General features: G+C 39.5%; 1 protein-coding gene across 1 annotated transcript in view; it reads right to left on the bottom strand.

The window, feature by feature from the left end:
- The window catches only part of F5 (coagulation factor V), a 66,355-nt gene that overhangs the window by 45,444 nt on the left and 6,203 nt on the right, over positions 1-14,708 (bottom strand). Inside the window, exons 4-5 of the mRNA XM_044916408.1 lie at positions 10,933-11,055; positions 912-1,124 (exon numbers count right to left, since the gene is read on the bottom strand). Coding sequence (XP_044772343.1) covers positions 912-1,124; positions 10,933-11,055 — 336 coding nt within the window. The remainder of the gene's footprint in view (positions 1-911; positions 1,125-10,932; positions 11,056-14,708) is intronic.

Raw genomic sequence — 14,708 nt, 5'->3', positions numbered from 1 at the left:
CATTTCCTCTAGTGTCAACAGGCCAATAAAGATGTACTTTAGCTCAGTTAGCAAAGTACACTCCAAGTTTCATACAGCCATCTTGCTTGTACATGTAATGAGGCATTTGAGAATTTGTTGAGGTCAAGATTAATCCATTCTCACAGCTGAGAAAGGCAGCTGACAGTAAATGAAAGTAAAATGAAATAAGAGCTTTTTATAAATTTGAATTTTTTTCAGTGCCATCACAGTATCTTTTATATCAGGCAATGAAAATGTGTATTTGTGTAGTGAATAAGTGAGTTATGAATGTATGTGTGTATGTATAGACAGAGGGTGAATCTATCATATTATTTCCCACAACGTAGTTTCTTGTGGTTGCTTATTGTTTTAATGAAAGATGGGTTGAATTATTTGGGGGTAAAATGAAAATTCATGCTTGCTCCTAGGCCCAGCCAATGACATTTTTTTATAAAATCAATTGAATGTTTAAAATCTGCCACCCGAAGTGTCCAGCTTGTTTATAAGAAAGGAAGCTGGAGTTTTGAATGTTTGTATACCATATTACCAACCTAAACCTCAATTATGTTAGTCAAAGTTCTTTCCAAGTACTCTCAGCAATGTATAGGCTGTTGTATACTTTCAAAAAGACTTGGCCTTGAGGTAAATGTTATACATCATATGGGCCTGGTATCAGAACATACTCTCAGACAGGGATTTACTTGGGAGAGTCTCCCAGGACTGAGACAAAGGAAGGATTCAAAGAAACCGGAAGATTCTAACCCTCCAATACCAGTGTCAAGCAAAGATCTGGTTTCTCTGCTTCTCCCTTTGTTTGATTTACAAAAAGGTTCCAAGATTCTCCCAAGCCTCATTCCATTATAGTACATCTTACTATTTCAATCTTAGTTGTTGCTCTTTTTTTTTTTTACCTTTCTTACAAATAAGCAGAGGTCCAATTAGCCCAGAGTTGAAGTCCTGTATCAAATTTTCATAGGAATAATAGATGTGTGTAAGGCATGGAGGGTCATTGTGTGTGGGCCCGCTGTCCTCACTGATCTTCCACTCATAGGTATATTCCTGGCCTGGAGCTATGGCATCATCCATCTTCTCTACAGGGAATGTATGGTCAGAGTAAGAAGCACCTGGAGAAGAAGAGTCATGAAAACATTGGGACAGTCACTGAGGACAACTTTTTCATCATCCTCAAATCTGGGGGAACATAAGATCTCTATAGAGCTATATACGCCTTTCTATAGTGAACCTTCATTATCTGGAAAGATTCCCATATACCCACTTCTGTGTCTATGCAATTATAAGGGCTTTGGTCTATGGTGATCTGAATTGAATAAGAGAGCTACTAGTATATTTGTTAAGGTTTAGAAAGTTAATTTTCCAGGCTACCTAAAGGATTGTTATTTAAATATAATCAGAGAGCTGAATCACCTTTGATCAGTAAATCATCTCAGGATATGAGATGGGTTTTGTTTCTATTTTCTCTATAGTGCTTGACAAGATATCTTCCATTTAACCGCCTGTTAGCATGGGATGTGAGTACACTGAGAGCTGTTTCTATGTTGTTTTGTTTTTCTTCTGTATTTCACATCTTCTTCCCCACCTCTGCCACCCTCAGCCCTATTTTATTGCTTTATCATACCTCCACCTTATGAACATCCCAACTGTCCCAAGAGCCTTGGAATCCAGCTCCTCTATGCCATCTAGTTGCTGTTGTGATTATGAAATGTGTCTACTATCTGAAGTTTAGATGTCTTACTCCTGCCTTTTGTGTATCCGAAGACCCACCATTAACACCTCCATATATACTCTGGGCCTGACTGGTGAGAGAGGAGGATGTACAAGTTGGTCTTTCTTACTGAAGAGAGGGAACTGAGATGCTGTTGATTAAAAGAAGTGCAGAGTCTTGGGTGGAATTTCAACAATAAAAAGAAGATGTGGTTAGAGATGGAGCAAGTGAGGTCAGGAAGGGGAAGTCAGTGTTATGGACAGCCAAATGTGTGAGCCATGCCTCATTTAATTAGGTGAGTTTCACTATCATCAGCTGGTGCAGGAATTTCTCTTGGGATGCATTTACCTTTGTTTGGTACAACAGCTTGATAAATTTGACATCGAAAGGGAGACCATCAGAGTGGAGACACAGGCAGGCAATCAGGATCAGAAAACAGGGATCAAATGTTTTACACAATGGGGTGAAGGGTTCATGCAAACTATTCTTACTGAAGTGATTGTGCTTTTTGAAAACAAATGATTAATTTCTTTCCGCCCATTCTCTTTTCCTGTTCCTTTTCTTCTCTTTATTCCTCCCTTCCTCCTTTCCTTCCTCTCTCTTTTTCTGCCTCCTTCCCTCTCTTCCTTTAATCATCTTTACTGAAATTGCATACAATAAAATCCACCAATTTTAAGTATAATGTTTGCTGAATTTTGACAGATGTGTACAGTTGTATAGCTACCATCACAATGAAGGTACAGAACAGTTTTATCACTGAGAAATTGCCTTGTGCCATTTCCAGTCAGTATATTCCCCTACCTGCTGGGCCCAGCAGCTACTGATGTGCTTTCTGTCACTATATTCTTCTTGCCTCTAAGATCATATAAGTGGAATAATACATTATATACCCTCTTGTGTTTGTTAGTGTTAGTTAGTATGGTATATCTTTTTCCATCTTTTACTTTTTCTTGTCTTTGTCTTTAAGGTGGATTTCTCAAATTCAGCATATAGTAAGGTATTTCTTTTTATCCAGTCTTAGAATCTGTCTCTTAGTTGTAGTGTTCTTCCCATTTGCTTATAATATAATTATTGATATGGTTGAGTTTAAATCTGCCATCTTGCTCTTATTTTCTATTTATCCATCTGGTCTTTATTCCTTTTTCTTTTTCTTGCTTTCTTTTAGATTAATTGAATATTTCTTTTTATCTCCCCTATTATTTTATTAACCTTGCTTTGTTTTATTACTGGTGCTCTTCAGTTTACAAGATAAGACTTTAAGAGTCTACCTTCAAATAATCTTATACCATTTTGCTTATAAGACACTTGCAATAGTAAATTCCCATTTCCTCCCTCCTAGCCTTTGTGCTATCGTTTAGTATGCATAGTTTACTTCTGCATATATACTATACCCTGTAATAAATCGTATTTAATTGTATTAAATAAATTTAAAGTTTAGATGATTATTTTTTCAACAGATTAAAAATGAGGAAAAATTTTCTCTATATTACCCATTTCTGAAGCTTTTTATTCATTATTGTGGATCCAAATATCCTTTTAATATCACTTTTTTTTCTGACTAAAAGACTTCCTTTAACATGTTTTTCTGGTCTGCTAGTGAGAAATTATTTCTTATTTCTATGCTTAAGACAGCCTTTATTTTTTCTTCATTTTAAATAGATATTTTTGCTTGGTATAGAATACTAAGTGGACAAACTGCCCTCCCCCACTCCACACCAGTACTTTAAAGATATCCCTAACTGTCTTCTGGCTTGCATTGTTTCTACTGACGTCTGCTGTCATTCTTATTTTTGTTTCTGTGTCTTGTTGTTGTTGTTGTTCTGACTACTTTTAACATTTTCTCTTCATCACAGGTCTTTAGTAACTTGATTATGATGTGCCTTGGTATGGTTTTCTTCATTTTTCTTCTTCTTGGTTTTGTCAAGCCTTTGTTGGTTTATAGCTGTCATCACATTTGGAAATTTTTCAGCCTTGATTTCTTCAAATATTTCTTCTGTTCCTCCCCATTCTAGGATTCTAATTACACATATGTGACATCACTTGATATTGTCCTATAGATTACTGATGCTTTGTTAATTTTGTTCAGTCTTTTTTATCTTCATGATTCATTTGGATAGTTTCTATTGCTATATATAATATTCTCTAATATTTTCTTTTACAAGGCTGTTAATCTCATCTGGTGGTGTACTTCCCACTTCAGCTATTATATTCATCTGTGAAGTTTCCATTTATGTGTTTTTATGTCTTCTATTTCTCTCCTCATCATGCTCTGGAGCATATGAAGAATATTTATAATAGCTGTCTTAATGACTTTGCCTGCCAGTTCTATTATTTCTTTTATTTCTGGATCTGTTTCTATTGATTAAGTTTTTTCTTGCTTATGGGTAGTACTTTTCCTGCTTATTTTAATGCTTATTAATTTTTATTAGCATTGTGAATTTTACATGTTGCTTGCTGGATTTTGTTCCATTCTTGTAAATAGTATTTTATGTTGGCAAACAGCTAAGAGACATGGAATTGATTTGATACTTTCAAGTCTTGTTTTTAAGGCTTTGTCACCTTCTGAGTAGTCTGCAGTCTAGACTATTTTTATCCAACTCCTGTGCCTTCTGTTGATTCTATCTCTACTCAGTGCCCATTTGTTAGGAGGTCTTTCCATGTTTGATGATGGGAACATAAACTATTTTTATGTGTGTGGTCCAGGACTATTCTGCCTGTTACTTTCTGGTGGTATTTTCCTTACTTTTAATATTTTCCTCACATGCATGTGCAGATCAGCACTTAGTTAAAGACTTTGACAAGACCTCTGCATAGATTCTCAAGAACTCATTCTCTGTGTCTGTACCATCCTCTTCAGGATTCTGTCCTGCAAATCCAGACACTTTGGCCTACCAAAAGTCTAACCTCTGTTTTCTTAACTCAAAGGACTATTGAGCTCTGCTTGGGTTCACCCTCATTATGCTATGCCCTTGAAACTCTCTCTATGCAGTGAGCTTGGGTACACATAGGACCCACCTCACTTGTTATTCTTCTCCCATGGAGCATTCTCTTGTATTGTCTGTTGTTCAGTGTCTGACAACTGCTGTTTCATGTATTTTGTCTGTCTGTCTGTCTAGTTGTTAAGCAAAAGGGTAAATCTGATCCCTCATTTCCAGATGTCAAAGTCTGAGATGCTAAATTTCTATGTAGAATATTTTATATTGCAACAATGTTAGCTACTGTTGTCTAATTGCACATCATCAGGAAAATCAATTCCACTCACACTCATGTGAGCTTGCACAGCATCAACATATGTTTGGGCTCTCCAGATAGGAGTGTGAAATAAGGCACATGCATCCATCATCAATGAGGCATTCAGGCATGGCAGCAACATGCATTACTATACCACATGAGGTTCTGAGCATGGAAGCCATGAGATAGAAGAGTTGGTAGACATATCTAGATTTACTGACATATCTCCATAGGACAGAGCATCATCTTTATATGTATGGGAAAGAATACAACCAAACTTGAAATAATATGATAGTCATGATATCAGCCTTACAGATAGGAAACGAAGATGGATTTTAATGCTCTTAGAAGCTGACAATTTATTGATGGTGATTACAGTGATGGTATATGGAAAAGACTAGTTACAGCGGGACCATAAAGTCTTGACAGGAGAGTGAATCAGGTTACTATTTGCTCAACACAAATCCAACTGTGTTAACTCATTCTGCAAAACTTTCAAGAGCCTAGGATAAAGTCCAAGTTTGTTATCATGGCGGCTGAAGTCATTCATGAGTTTTTCCAGTCTACCTATCCAGTGTCATCTCCCTCCATACCCTCTAAGCTGTGCACATTTTGTACTCCCAACAGCGACCAACTACCCCCAAAATATATATCCCAAGTTTGCACTCTTCTCGTGTCTCTAATACCATCACCCTAGGATAAAACTAGACTCCAGAATTAGCCTATTAACTGGTCACTGGGATTCTGGTACAAGAGTACCCTCCCAATCCATTTCCCAACTTGTATACAGAATAATCCCTTGAAACTCCACATCTTACTTTGTCATATTCCTGCTTAAAATCCTAAAAATAGCTTCTTCTTTCACAAAATTCTTAATATGGACCACCCTACTTCTCTCTACACTCTCATTGTGTGTGACTTTTCCCCTTGTTTACTATGTATCCCTCTCTTGGGCCAACTTTGAGTTCCCCAAACAAGCCAAATTCCATCTTACCTCAGGGTCTTTACAGATACCACTTCCTCTGCTTAGAGTGTTCCACCTCTTTGTCTTCCTTTGGATAAATGTGTGTTCATCCTTTAGATGTCACCTTAAATGTAAGCTTACTCCTTTCCTGATCTCTAATTGTGCTACGTATTTTTCTTTTACAGCACCCATCATAATTTATAATTAAATAGGTATGGCACTGTATGATTTATTTCATTTTCTCCAACTAGATAATAACTATTTGTATCATGCACATTACTGTCACCAGAATGTGAACAACTCAAAGGCAGGTGCTGGATTATATCTGTGTTAATATCTCTGGTACTTTGCACAGTGCCTAGCATGGAGAAGGTGCTCACTGAGAGTGTATTGAATTCCTAAGATTTAAGACCCTGTGGGCTAAAATCAAGGTTATCAAGTCTTAGCTCACAGATGTTTAAGATTGCATGGTATTACAACAAATTAAATCCCAACATTAACATTATGGAGATACTATCTAAGAATCTGAGTTGCTGTCTTCAACAACAACAACAACAACAACTAAAATGTTGTTCTTGTGACACTGGATAAAATTCCTGCATAGAATTTGCCTATCCTGAATCCTGGCTACCTCCTTTAGTTAGGACAGTGACTCTGTGGCCCCCAGTCCCTAAAGGACATATTTTTTCATTTAATTAGCCTCCTGACTGCTATAGGCATCTGAGTTGTGACTGTTGTGCTAGTGAAAATCTTAACATGGGATTCCATTGTATCTTTTCTTCCCCTCAAAGATAGTTTGACATGGATAATCAATATCGACCATAGGCTGAACTTTCACTCTGATGATGAAAAGGATCTGAATATTATAATCTGAATAATAAGGAGTTGAGAAATGTTAAAAGCTTGAACAATTTCCTGAGAGTAATAATATTATTTCAGTCTAAATCAAAAAGAAAGAAAGAGTTTATAAGGAAGAGTCTCTGCTAATAAACAGGAAGAATTGTCTCTGGAAAGTTACAAAATAGCTTTGGAAGCAAAGAACAAACAGGTCTGATAAGGAGAGTTGCCCTCGCAGGTTAAACCTTGTCTATTGACTGGACCTGGCATGGCAAGTTGTTGACTAGAGCTATCTTGAATCAAGCATGATGGCCCTTATTCAATGCTTCCTGATTCTTGGCCTCATGAAGTTAGAAAATGATGTTCCTGGACATGATGCTTCCATTGTTCCAGCTGTCAAAACATCATAGGAAATTCCTATAGTGGAAAGTGACATTCTTTCCATTGCCTTTAGAAGTTCTCAAAAGTTAATTGACCAAAACAGCCACAGAAAACTTACTGAAGAACAAAATTTGCTCAAAGGTGCATCATTACAAACAGTTCAGTGCAAGCAAGCTACAGTTTCTGAAATTTTAGTCTCAAATTGAAACACTTAGTGATAGAAAGTGTTTAAGTGATTAGGTACAGCTGCAGATATTTTATTTCCTGGTTTAAAAATGTATTCCTATCAAATACATGCCTAAAGGAAATGTTCTTGTATTTTTACAAATCGTGATTTGTCCAACCTGTCAAATGGGTTACTCATCCTCGCCCTGTGCACTAGTGAGGTTTCTCCCAGGCATGCCTGCGGAGGGGTGCAGGTGGGAGTGGTTTGGCAACACCAAGCTACAACTTGGCATTTATGCCGGGTGCTGCCAATTTATGGATGAAAGGCCAGCATGAGACTTCTACACTCAGTAGCATCTATCCTGGCCAGAACTCAGATTTCCAACCATCAACTAACTAAAGCATAGTCAAGAATTTAAAAAAGCAACAAGACTTCTGGGCAAGCAAAATAGATATTTAAAAAAAACAAAAAAACACGAATGAAAGCTCAGGGCTTTACCCATAGACAATACCATAGACAATAATATAGACCTTCGTTTCAAGTCATTTACTTAGACTGCATATAATTCTAACATTTGTACAATCTCACAGATTAGAAGTAATGGCTTAGGAAGAGAGTTTTAGAGTTAGAGTTTTACTTCTCATCCTCCGTTTTAAAGAGTCTGGGGGAAATATAACATATATCCGGAGTGATTAAAATATATCTCAGACACTTAAAGAAGTAAACCCCAAACTATCTGGAAAATGTAATGATTCAAAATGACTCATTCCTCTGTGCTCTGGATAACTGAGGTTTTCTGTGCAATTTTATTTCATTTCGACATCTAAATTCTATGAGAGAGTTTTATTTCATTCGAGTACAAATAAAATGATGAGCACTATTCAAGGCCAAGGACTTCCTTCAATCTAAGCTACTGAAAACAAATTTCAACGCCTGCACCATGAAGAGCCATGAAATAACCACACCAACAGCAACTAATATTGTTGTGTACCAACTCTGTGCCAAGAACTTTACATATATTATGACTCATCCCTGTAATAGCCTTCGATGGCAGGAATTGCTATGTCCATATCACAGATGTAAAACTAAAGGTTAGTGGTAAAGAAAATTGCCCCAAATTGCCCAAATTTAAAGCCAGCTCATTCTGGCTCTAAAGCCAGCATTCTTTCCATGGCTATCTTTTCCTTCTAGCTGATGAGAGTAGGTCTCCACATCCCTGGTGGGGCTCAAGGATTAATTCCCAGAGAAGTAGGATTGCTGTCAAGGTTGGATCATTGACTGGTTAGATCAAGCAGCCATAGGGGCAAGGATTGAGTCCTGCTTTAGGCCTAGTATATTTTCTCAATCTCCCACCATCCATCTCTCAAACACCTACCTCTGCAAAAAAGGAATCTGGATTCTCATGTAGCTGGCCTCAGTATGTGGTTAATTGATTTCCACACTGCCCCAAATAGTTCAAACCATAGAGGATGGCTGTGGGCCAGGGTGAGTGTCAGGCAAGAAGAAGATGCCTTATTTTAACACAGAGAGCACACTAAAATGAACAGAAGACTTCTCTTTTACCATGGGGCACTCTATCTTAAATAGATAGGGTTTGCATCTCATTTCCAAAATAAAATTTCACTTCCCACCAATCTGTATCTACCGTTCTCAGATTTAGGTGACTAGTGGAAGCGGCGGGAGCATCTTAAACAGTTTCTCATCGATGACTGGCTGTGGGGGAGTGCAGGAACAAATAAAGAGTAAAGGAAGGGAGGTAATGTTGCAAGGTTCATTCCCCATGCAAACAGCCCAGCTGGAATACAAAGTCCACGAAACTTACCTCCTCCCACATTTGAAATGGAACCTGGACGTGACATTTTGGGGTTTCTTCCCTCTGGCATTACATTGCTGAATTCTTGATGCAGTTGCCCAGAAGCCTTGGAAGTAGGTTAAATGGTTGTTTGCTATGCCACTGTATGATTTTAGGGACATAGGAGAGACTCCTACGCATGCTACTCAGAGTCTTGCCAAATTGGCCCTTTAAGATGCCTGAAATTTCAGTTAATGCTTCATTGTTTTTCCTCAAGCCAAAGATTAAGTGCTAATGCAAATATTCCTGGAAAGGTAGTTCATTAACTTATTATCAGTCATATATACCTTAGTTGGAATGAGTTTGACTACTAATTTACACAAAAAATAATAAATGTAAAAGTCACTTTGTAATCCATAAATTATCAGGTAAATATGAAATTATCTGAATACACTTAAAAATTTTAAACATAACTGGAACACATTTTGATTGAAGAATCAACTTCACCATGATGTCTAATAGCTATCAAGAGTTTATTATATGCTAGGCATTATCCAAAGATTTCATGACAACAAACTCATATGAGGTAGATATGATTCTTATTCTCATTTTACAGATGAGAGAGATGAGGCACAGAGAGGTTAGGTAACTTTTCAAAAGTCACACAGCTAATAAGTGTAAGCCAGGATTTGCACCAAGCAGTCTACTTCCAGAACCTGAACTGTAAACCACAATTGCCCCCTTCAAAGGTATGATGGCTGTAACATATGGGAAAAAGAAGATCTGTGAGTCATGAAAGGTCTGAAGTTATTTAAAACTGTTATTATACTAATATCTATTACAATATGGATACAATCTCCTTATATCAGCTCCTGAGAGAACTCCACTATTCTTGTTGTGGTCTGAACATCAGCATAATGGAAATAATCAGAACAAGGTCAACAACAGGTACTTACTCCCACGTGGCTGATGTGGTCACTTTTGTCACCTTCATCTTCGTGAACTTTGCCATTGTTGTCATCATCATCGTTGTGATTTATTGAGGGCTTACCATGTTCTAGGAATCATATTTTATACACTACCTAAACGGTCTCATTTTAATCCTCAAAGCAATCTTACAGGGTGGGTATAACTTCACGTTTTATAGATGAAAGACTGAAGCTCAGAGATGTTAAGTTCATAGAACCAGAGGTGATGCAGCTGGAATTTGAACCTAAGTCTGCCTTCAAAGCTTATGTTCTTAACCATTTCACTTCGTCCAAAATTTTAATAACACTTCTACTACCACCACCACAAAATACCACTTATTAAGTGAGCTTTATGTGTCAGGTTAGTCTTACGTCACTATTTCAAACTACGGTTCATGGGCCACATACAGCCAGCTGTCTGTTTTTGTAAATAAAGTTTTACTGGGACACAGCCATACTCATTCACTTACACATTGTCTGTGATGGTGTTTGTACTAAAAGGTAGAGTTGACTAGTTACAACAGAGATCCCAAAGCCAATCATACTTACTATCTGGCTTCTCACAGAGAAGTTTGTGGACCCCTTGCTTTAAACCACTTTGCAATGTGTATGTATTACTGTTCTCATTTTACAGATGAATAAATTGGAATTCAGAAAGATTAGGTAATTTGCCCATCCAACTGTTAAAGAGCAAGAACCTAGTGAAAACCTGAGGTCTAGATGACTCCAGAATTTGTTCATTTTTCTCTCTGAAACTTACAAAGGCAAAAACTTTCATAATTACCAGTTGAAGGAAAGGAGATTTCTCTAACATGTGATTAAAAATATGGTTTTAAATGTCTGATACTGGGGATATTAAATTACTCTTACCTTCTGAGGATTTACTGTATTTAATTCCTTGAGGATGGATGCTTACAGGCTTGTCTGCCTTATTCTTAAAGTGAACTTTCACCATGTCTCCAACTTCAGCATATAAAGTAGGCCCAAGAAGTCCTATGGAAACAAGGATTTATAATATATCTATGTTCAGGACTACCAAAGACAGAGCTGCTAAGCATGGAGACATGCAGAGAACCCCATGAGTGATGGCTGTCATTCCTCCTGGTCCTGAGGCTGGCTTGCTTGTCTTCAATCTAGAAGGTTTTGCCAGCACATTGTCTCTACATGGCATGCAGTCAGGTCAGAACAGGAAGGTAGAAATGCTTGTCTTGGGCCCCAGGCAAGTCAAGAGAGAGAAGGAATAGTTTTGACCATGTCTACCCCATTCTGACCGCTATCATTTTTGTCTTTGGTCAAGAAAAGAAAGGTGTTCATTTTCGGTTATGCAGGTTGATTTGAGGGAAGGTGACTGGCTCCGTTAGATCTCCCTGTGGTGGGAGATCTGAGAGACCCCAATGAAGCGAGGGAGAAAATCACAGGGTACTCTGGTCCTAAGGCACGTACAGAGTCCCTGAGGCAGGAGTGAGCTTGATGTGTCCAAAGAACAGTAAGAAAAACAGTGCAGGCAGAGCAAGAGGAGATGACGGAGGGGGCGGATCATGTGAGGCTTTACGGTCTCAGTAAGGATTTTGGATTATCTTCTGAATGAAATGGGAAATCACTGGGGCTTTGTGCAGCAGACAGGCATGGTTTTAAAAGTGCATTCTGAAAAAAAAAAAAAGGTACATCCTTGCTGCTGTGTAGAGAACAGTCTGTGCAGTGACGGGAGTGGAAATGAGAGCAGATGGTACAGACCAGCCGGCATGCGTGGCAGGGAAGTGGTGAGAAGAGGTTGGATTCCGGACATTTGAAGGTAGAGCCAGCTGGATTTGCTGATGGGTCGGAGGTGGCAATGTGAGCGAGGGAAGTCAAGAATGACCCTGAGGTTTTTTACCTGCGCAACTGGGTAAACAATGTTATCACTTCCTTCAATGTGGGATGACAGGTTATAGGTGCAGATATCAAGAGTGAGGTTTCATGTACTACATGACAGGCGTGCTGAGTCCTGGGGCCACATGGGTAAATAAGACACCGTCCCTGTGCTCAAAGAGTTCTCAAGCTAGTTTGGGGATAAACATATGGTAGGAGCTACCGCTGAGATGTGGGCAAAGTACTCTAGTAGTAGAGAGGATGAAGGACCAGTTCTGTCTGAGGAGTTAGGGGAGGAGGTGATATCTGAATCGGACTTTGGAAGAATCATAAATGAGAATTTCCCAAAATGTAGTCCTTGGATTCTCTGCATGAGAATCTCATGGGGTCTAACTAAAAGGCAGATTCCTATCTCAGTCCCCAAAAATCGAGTTTCTGGAGGTGGAGTTTGGGAGCACACTTTTAACATGTGCTCCTGAGCGATTCTGATGTCTTTTCAAGCTTGAGAACCTGTCACCAGAAGTCCTATTTCAGACAAGTGACAAGAGTTGACTGCTCTCACTTCCCAGCCATCTGTAAACTCTGTGGGGTTGGCTTCCACCCAGCAGGGATCACAGGAGCTTGAGAAGAAAGGTACAGCAGTCATGGAATTCAACCAGTATTTGTTTGCAGGGGTGATGATCATGTTTATAAGGCCTCCACTTACAGAATTGTAATGGTGAGTAAAATAGATGCCTTCACAGAGCTTACAAAAAAAGTAGGAGAGACAGATTTTAACAAATAATCACACAAACATTAAATTACAAACTGTGGAAAGTATTATGAAAGAAAAGCACGGGATACTCTGGAAAGCATTTGACAGAGGGATCTTATCTAATCTTGGAGGCAGGGAGGGGATCAGGGTTGGGAAATACTTCCTTGAGGAAGCAATGCTTTAATTGAAGTCCAAAGGCAAAGAGGCAAAGGCATGGACAGGGGCATTTCAGGGAGTGGGATGAGCATGCACAAAGGGCCTGTGGCACCAGAAAACTTGGCCTATTCAGAGAACTGACAGATGGCCACAGTGAAGGTAAAGTTTAAAAGGTAAAAGAGAGAGGCAGAACGTGAGGCTGAAGGCATGATCAGAGGCCCCGTCATGTACAGCCTTCTACATCTTTTAGAGTTTTGCCTCTGAGTGTACCTGGAAGCCAATAAAGAGTTTTTAGCAGGGGTGAGACATGGACCAGATTTTGGGTTTTAAATCTCTGGGTGCTTTGGTGGAGGATGAGCTGGGGAGAACTCAGAGTGGATGCTGAGAGAACAGATAGAAAGCTCCAGGGAAGTGATGTTGGTGACTTAGTGTAAGGTGATAGTTGTGGAGGTGATGAGAACAAACTAGCGAGCTATTAGGAGATCGAACTCTCAGGACTTGATGGATGGGATACAGGTGGAGGGTGAGGGAGACCAATTTGCCATGGCTGGCTGGTGACGTTCTGGCTGGGTGGCAGGGTCGGGGCCTGGGTGCACAGGGGTACCATTCTCTGAAATGAGGATACTGCGGGAGGGTTTTATTTGGTAGATATGGTAGGCAGAATAATGGCCCCCCAGAGATGTCCACATCTTAACTCCTGGGACCTGTAATACGCTCCCTGGGATGGCCAAAGGGGCTCTGCAGGTGTGACTAAGGTAAGGATTTTGAAATGGGAGAGTTTCCTAGATTATTATCCAGGAGGGCCCAATGTAATCAAGGGTCCTTATAAATGGGATGCAGGAGAAGCTGAATTCAGAATTGGAAGACACAACCCTGCTGGATTTGAAGAGGGAGGAAAGGGCCATGAATTCACAAATGCAGGCTGCTTCTAGTAACTGGAAAAGGCAAGGAGACGATTCTCCCCCAGAGGAGGAGAGCTCTGTCAATGCCTTGATTTTAACCCAGTGAAACTTATTTTGGACTTCTGACCTCAAGAACTATAAGATAATAAATTTGTGTTGTTCTAAGCTACCGTTTGCAGCAATTTGTTACCTATTGGCAATGGGAAAACAGGATCTCTGAGTCAGAAGCCCTCTTCCCCTACTTCTATCCTTCTACCTGCAATTTTCTTATTGCTTTCACTGAATTCCCAGTACTAGAGTTTATGCTGATCTTGTGCCTGAAGCTTTTTGTTTGCTTGTGTGTTAGCTTTACACAGGACTGTGGAGGTCACATTGTTCCATCCTCATTTTAGAGATACTTACAAAGCCTGGGATGTGGGGGCAGGGAGGATAGCTTGCTCAAGGTCAGTCAATCATTGGGTGGCACTGCTGGGGTTAGAACTCAGGTCTCTGGACTCTTGAACCAAAGCTTTCTCTACTACCTTGCACAGAGCAGGTTCAGAACCACCCCCTTTCCTGAAATAGTTCCAATGTCTACACCATTTTTGACTCCTGACCACATGTGGCTGCACTAGCTGACCTCTCTCTTCTGGCTGCCGCCCTCAGTCCTAGCTCCTGATGGAAGCCCCCGCTGGCTACTCCCACCTGCCGGGAATGCCCAGGAGCCCAAGAGTGCCGACTGTGTTGTTACAGTGTGCACTGCATTTTGTTGCCATGGTTGCCTTGCTCGGGTGATTTGTTTGTTGGCATCACATGGCTACAAATGCCCAGTGCCCAGGATAAGTCTTCTAAGTTATTTAACCTAATAAGACCTCTTGCTGCAATGAATGGTCTGGAGTATTTATTTGCCTCCCTTTCTGTTTCTTCGGAATTAAGGCAAAACAAAGGGATGTTTTCATAAATGCAAACCAAATACCTTCCTGCATGTGGGCAAACACATGCCTTAA

This window comes from Neomonachus schauinslandi, chromosome 6, assembly GCF_002201575.2.
Source record: "Neomonachus schauinslandi chromosome 6, ASM220157v2, whole genome shotgun sequence".
In the NCBI taxonomy this organism is placed as follows: domain Eukaryota; kingdom Metazoa; phylum Chordata; class Mammalia; order Carnivora; family Phocidae; genus Neomonachus; species Neomonachus schauinslandi.
Note: the sequence above shows the minus strand (reverse complement) of the source record. Positions and strands in the feature narration are given on the sequence as shown.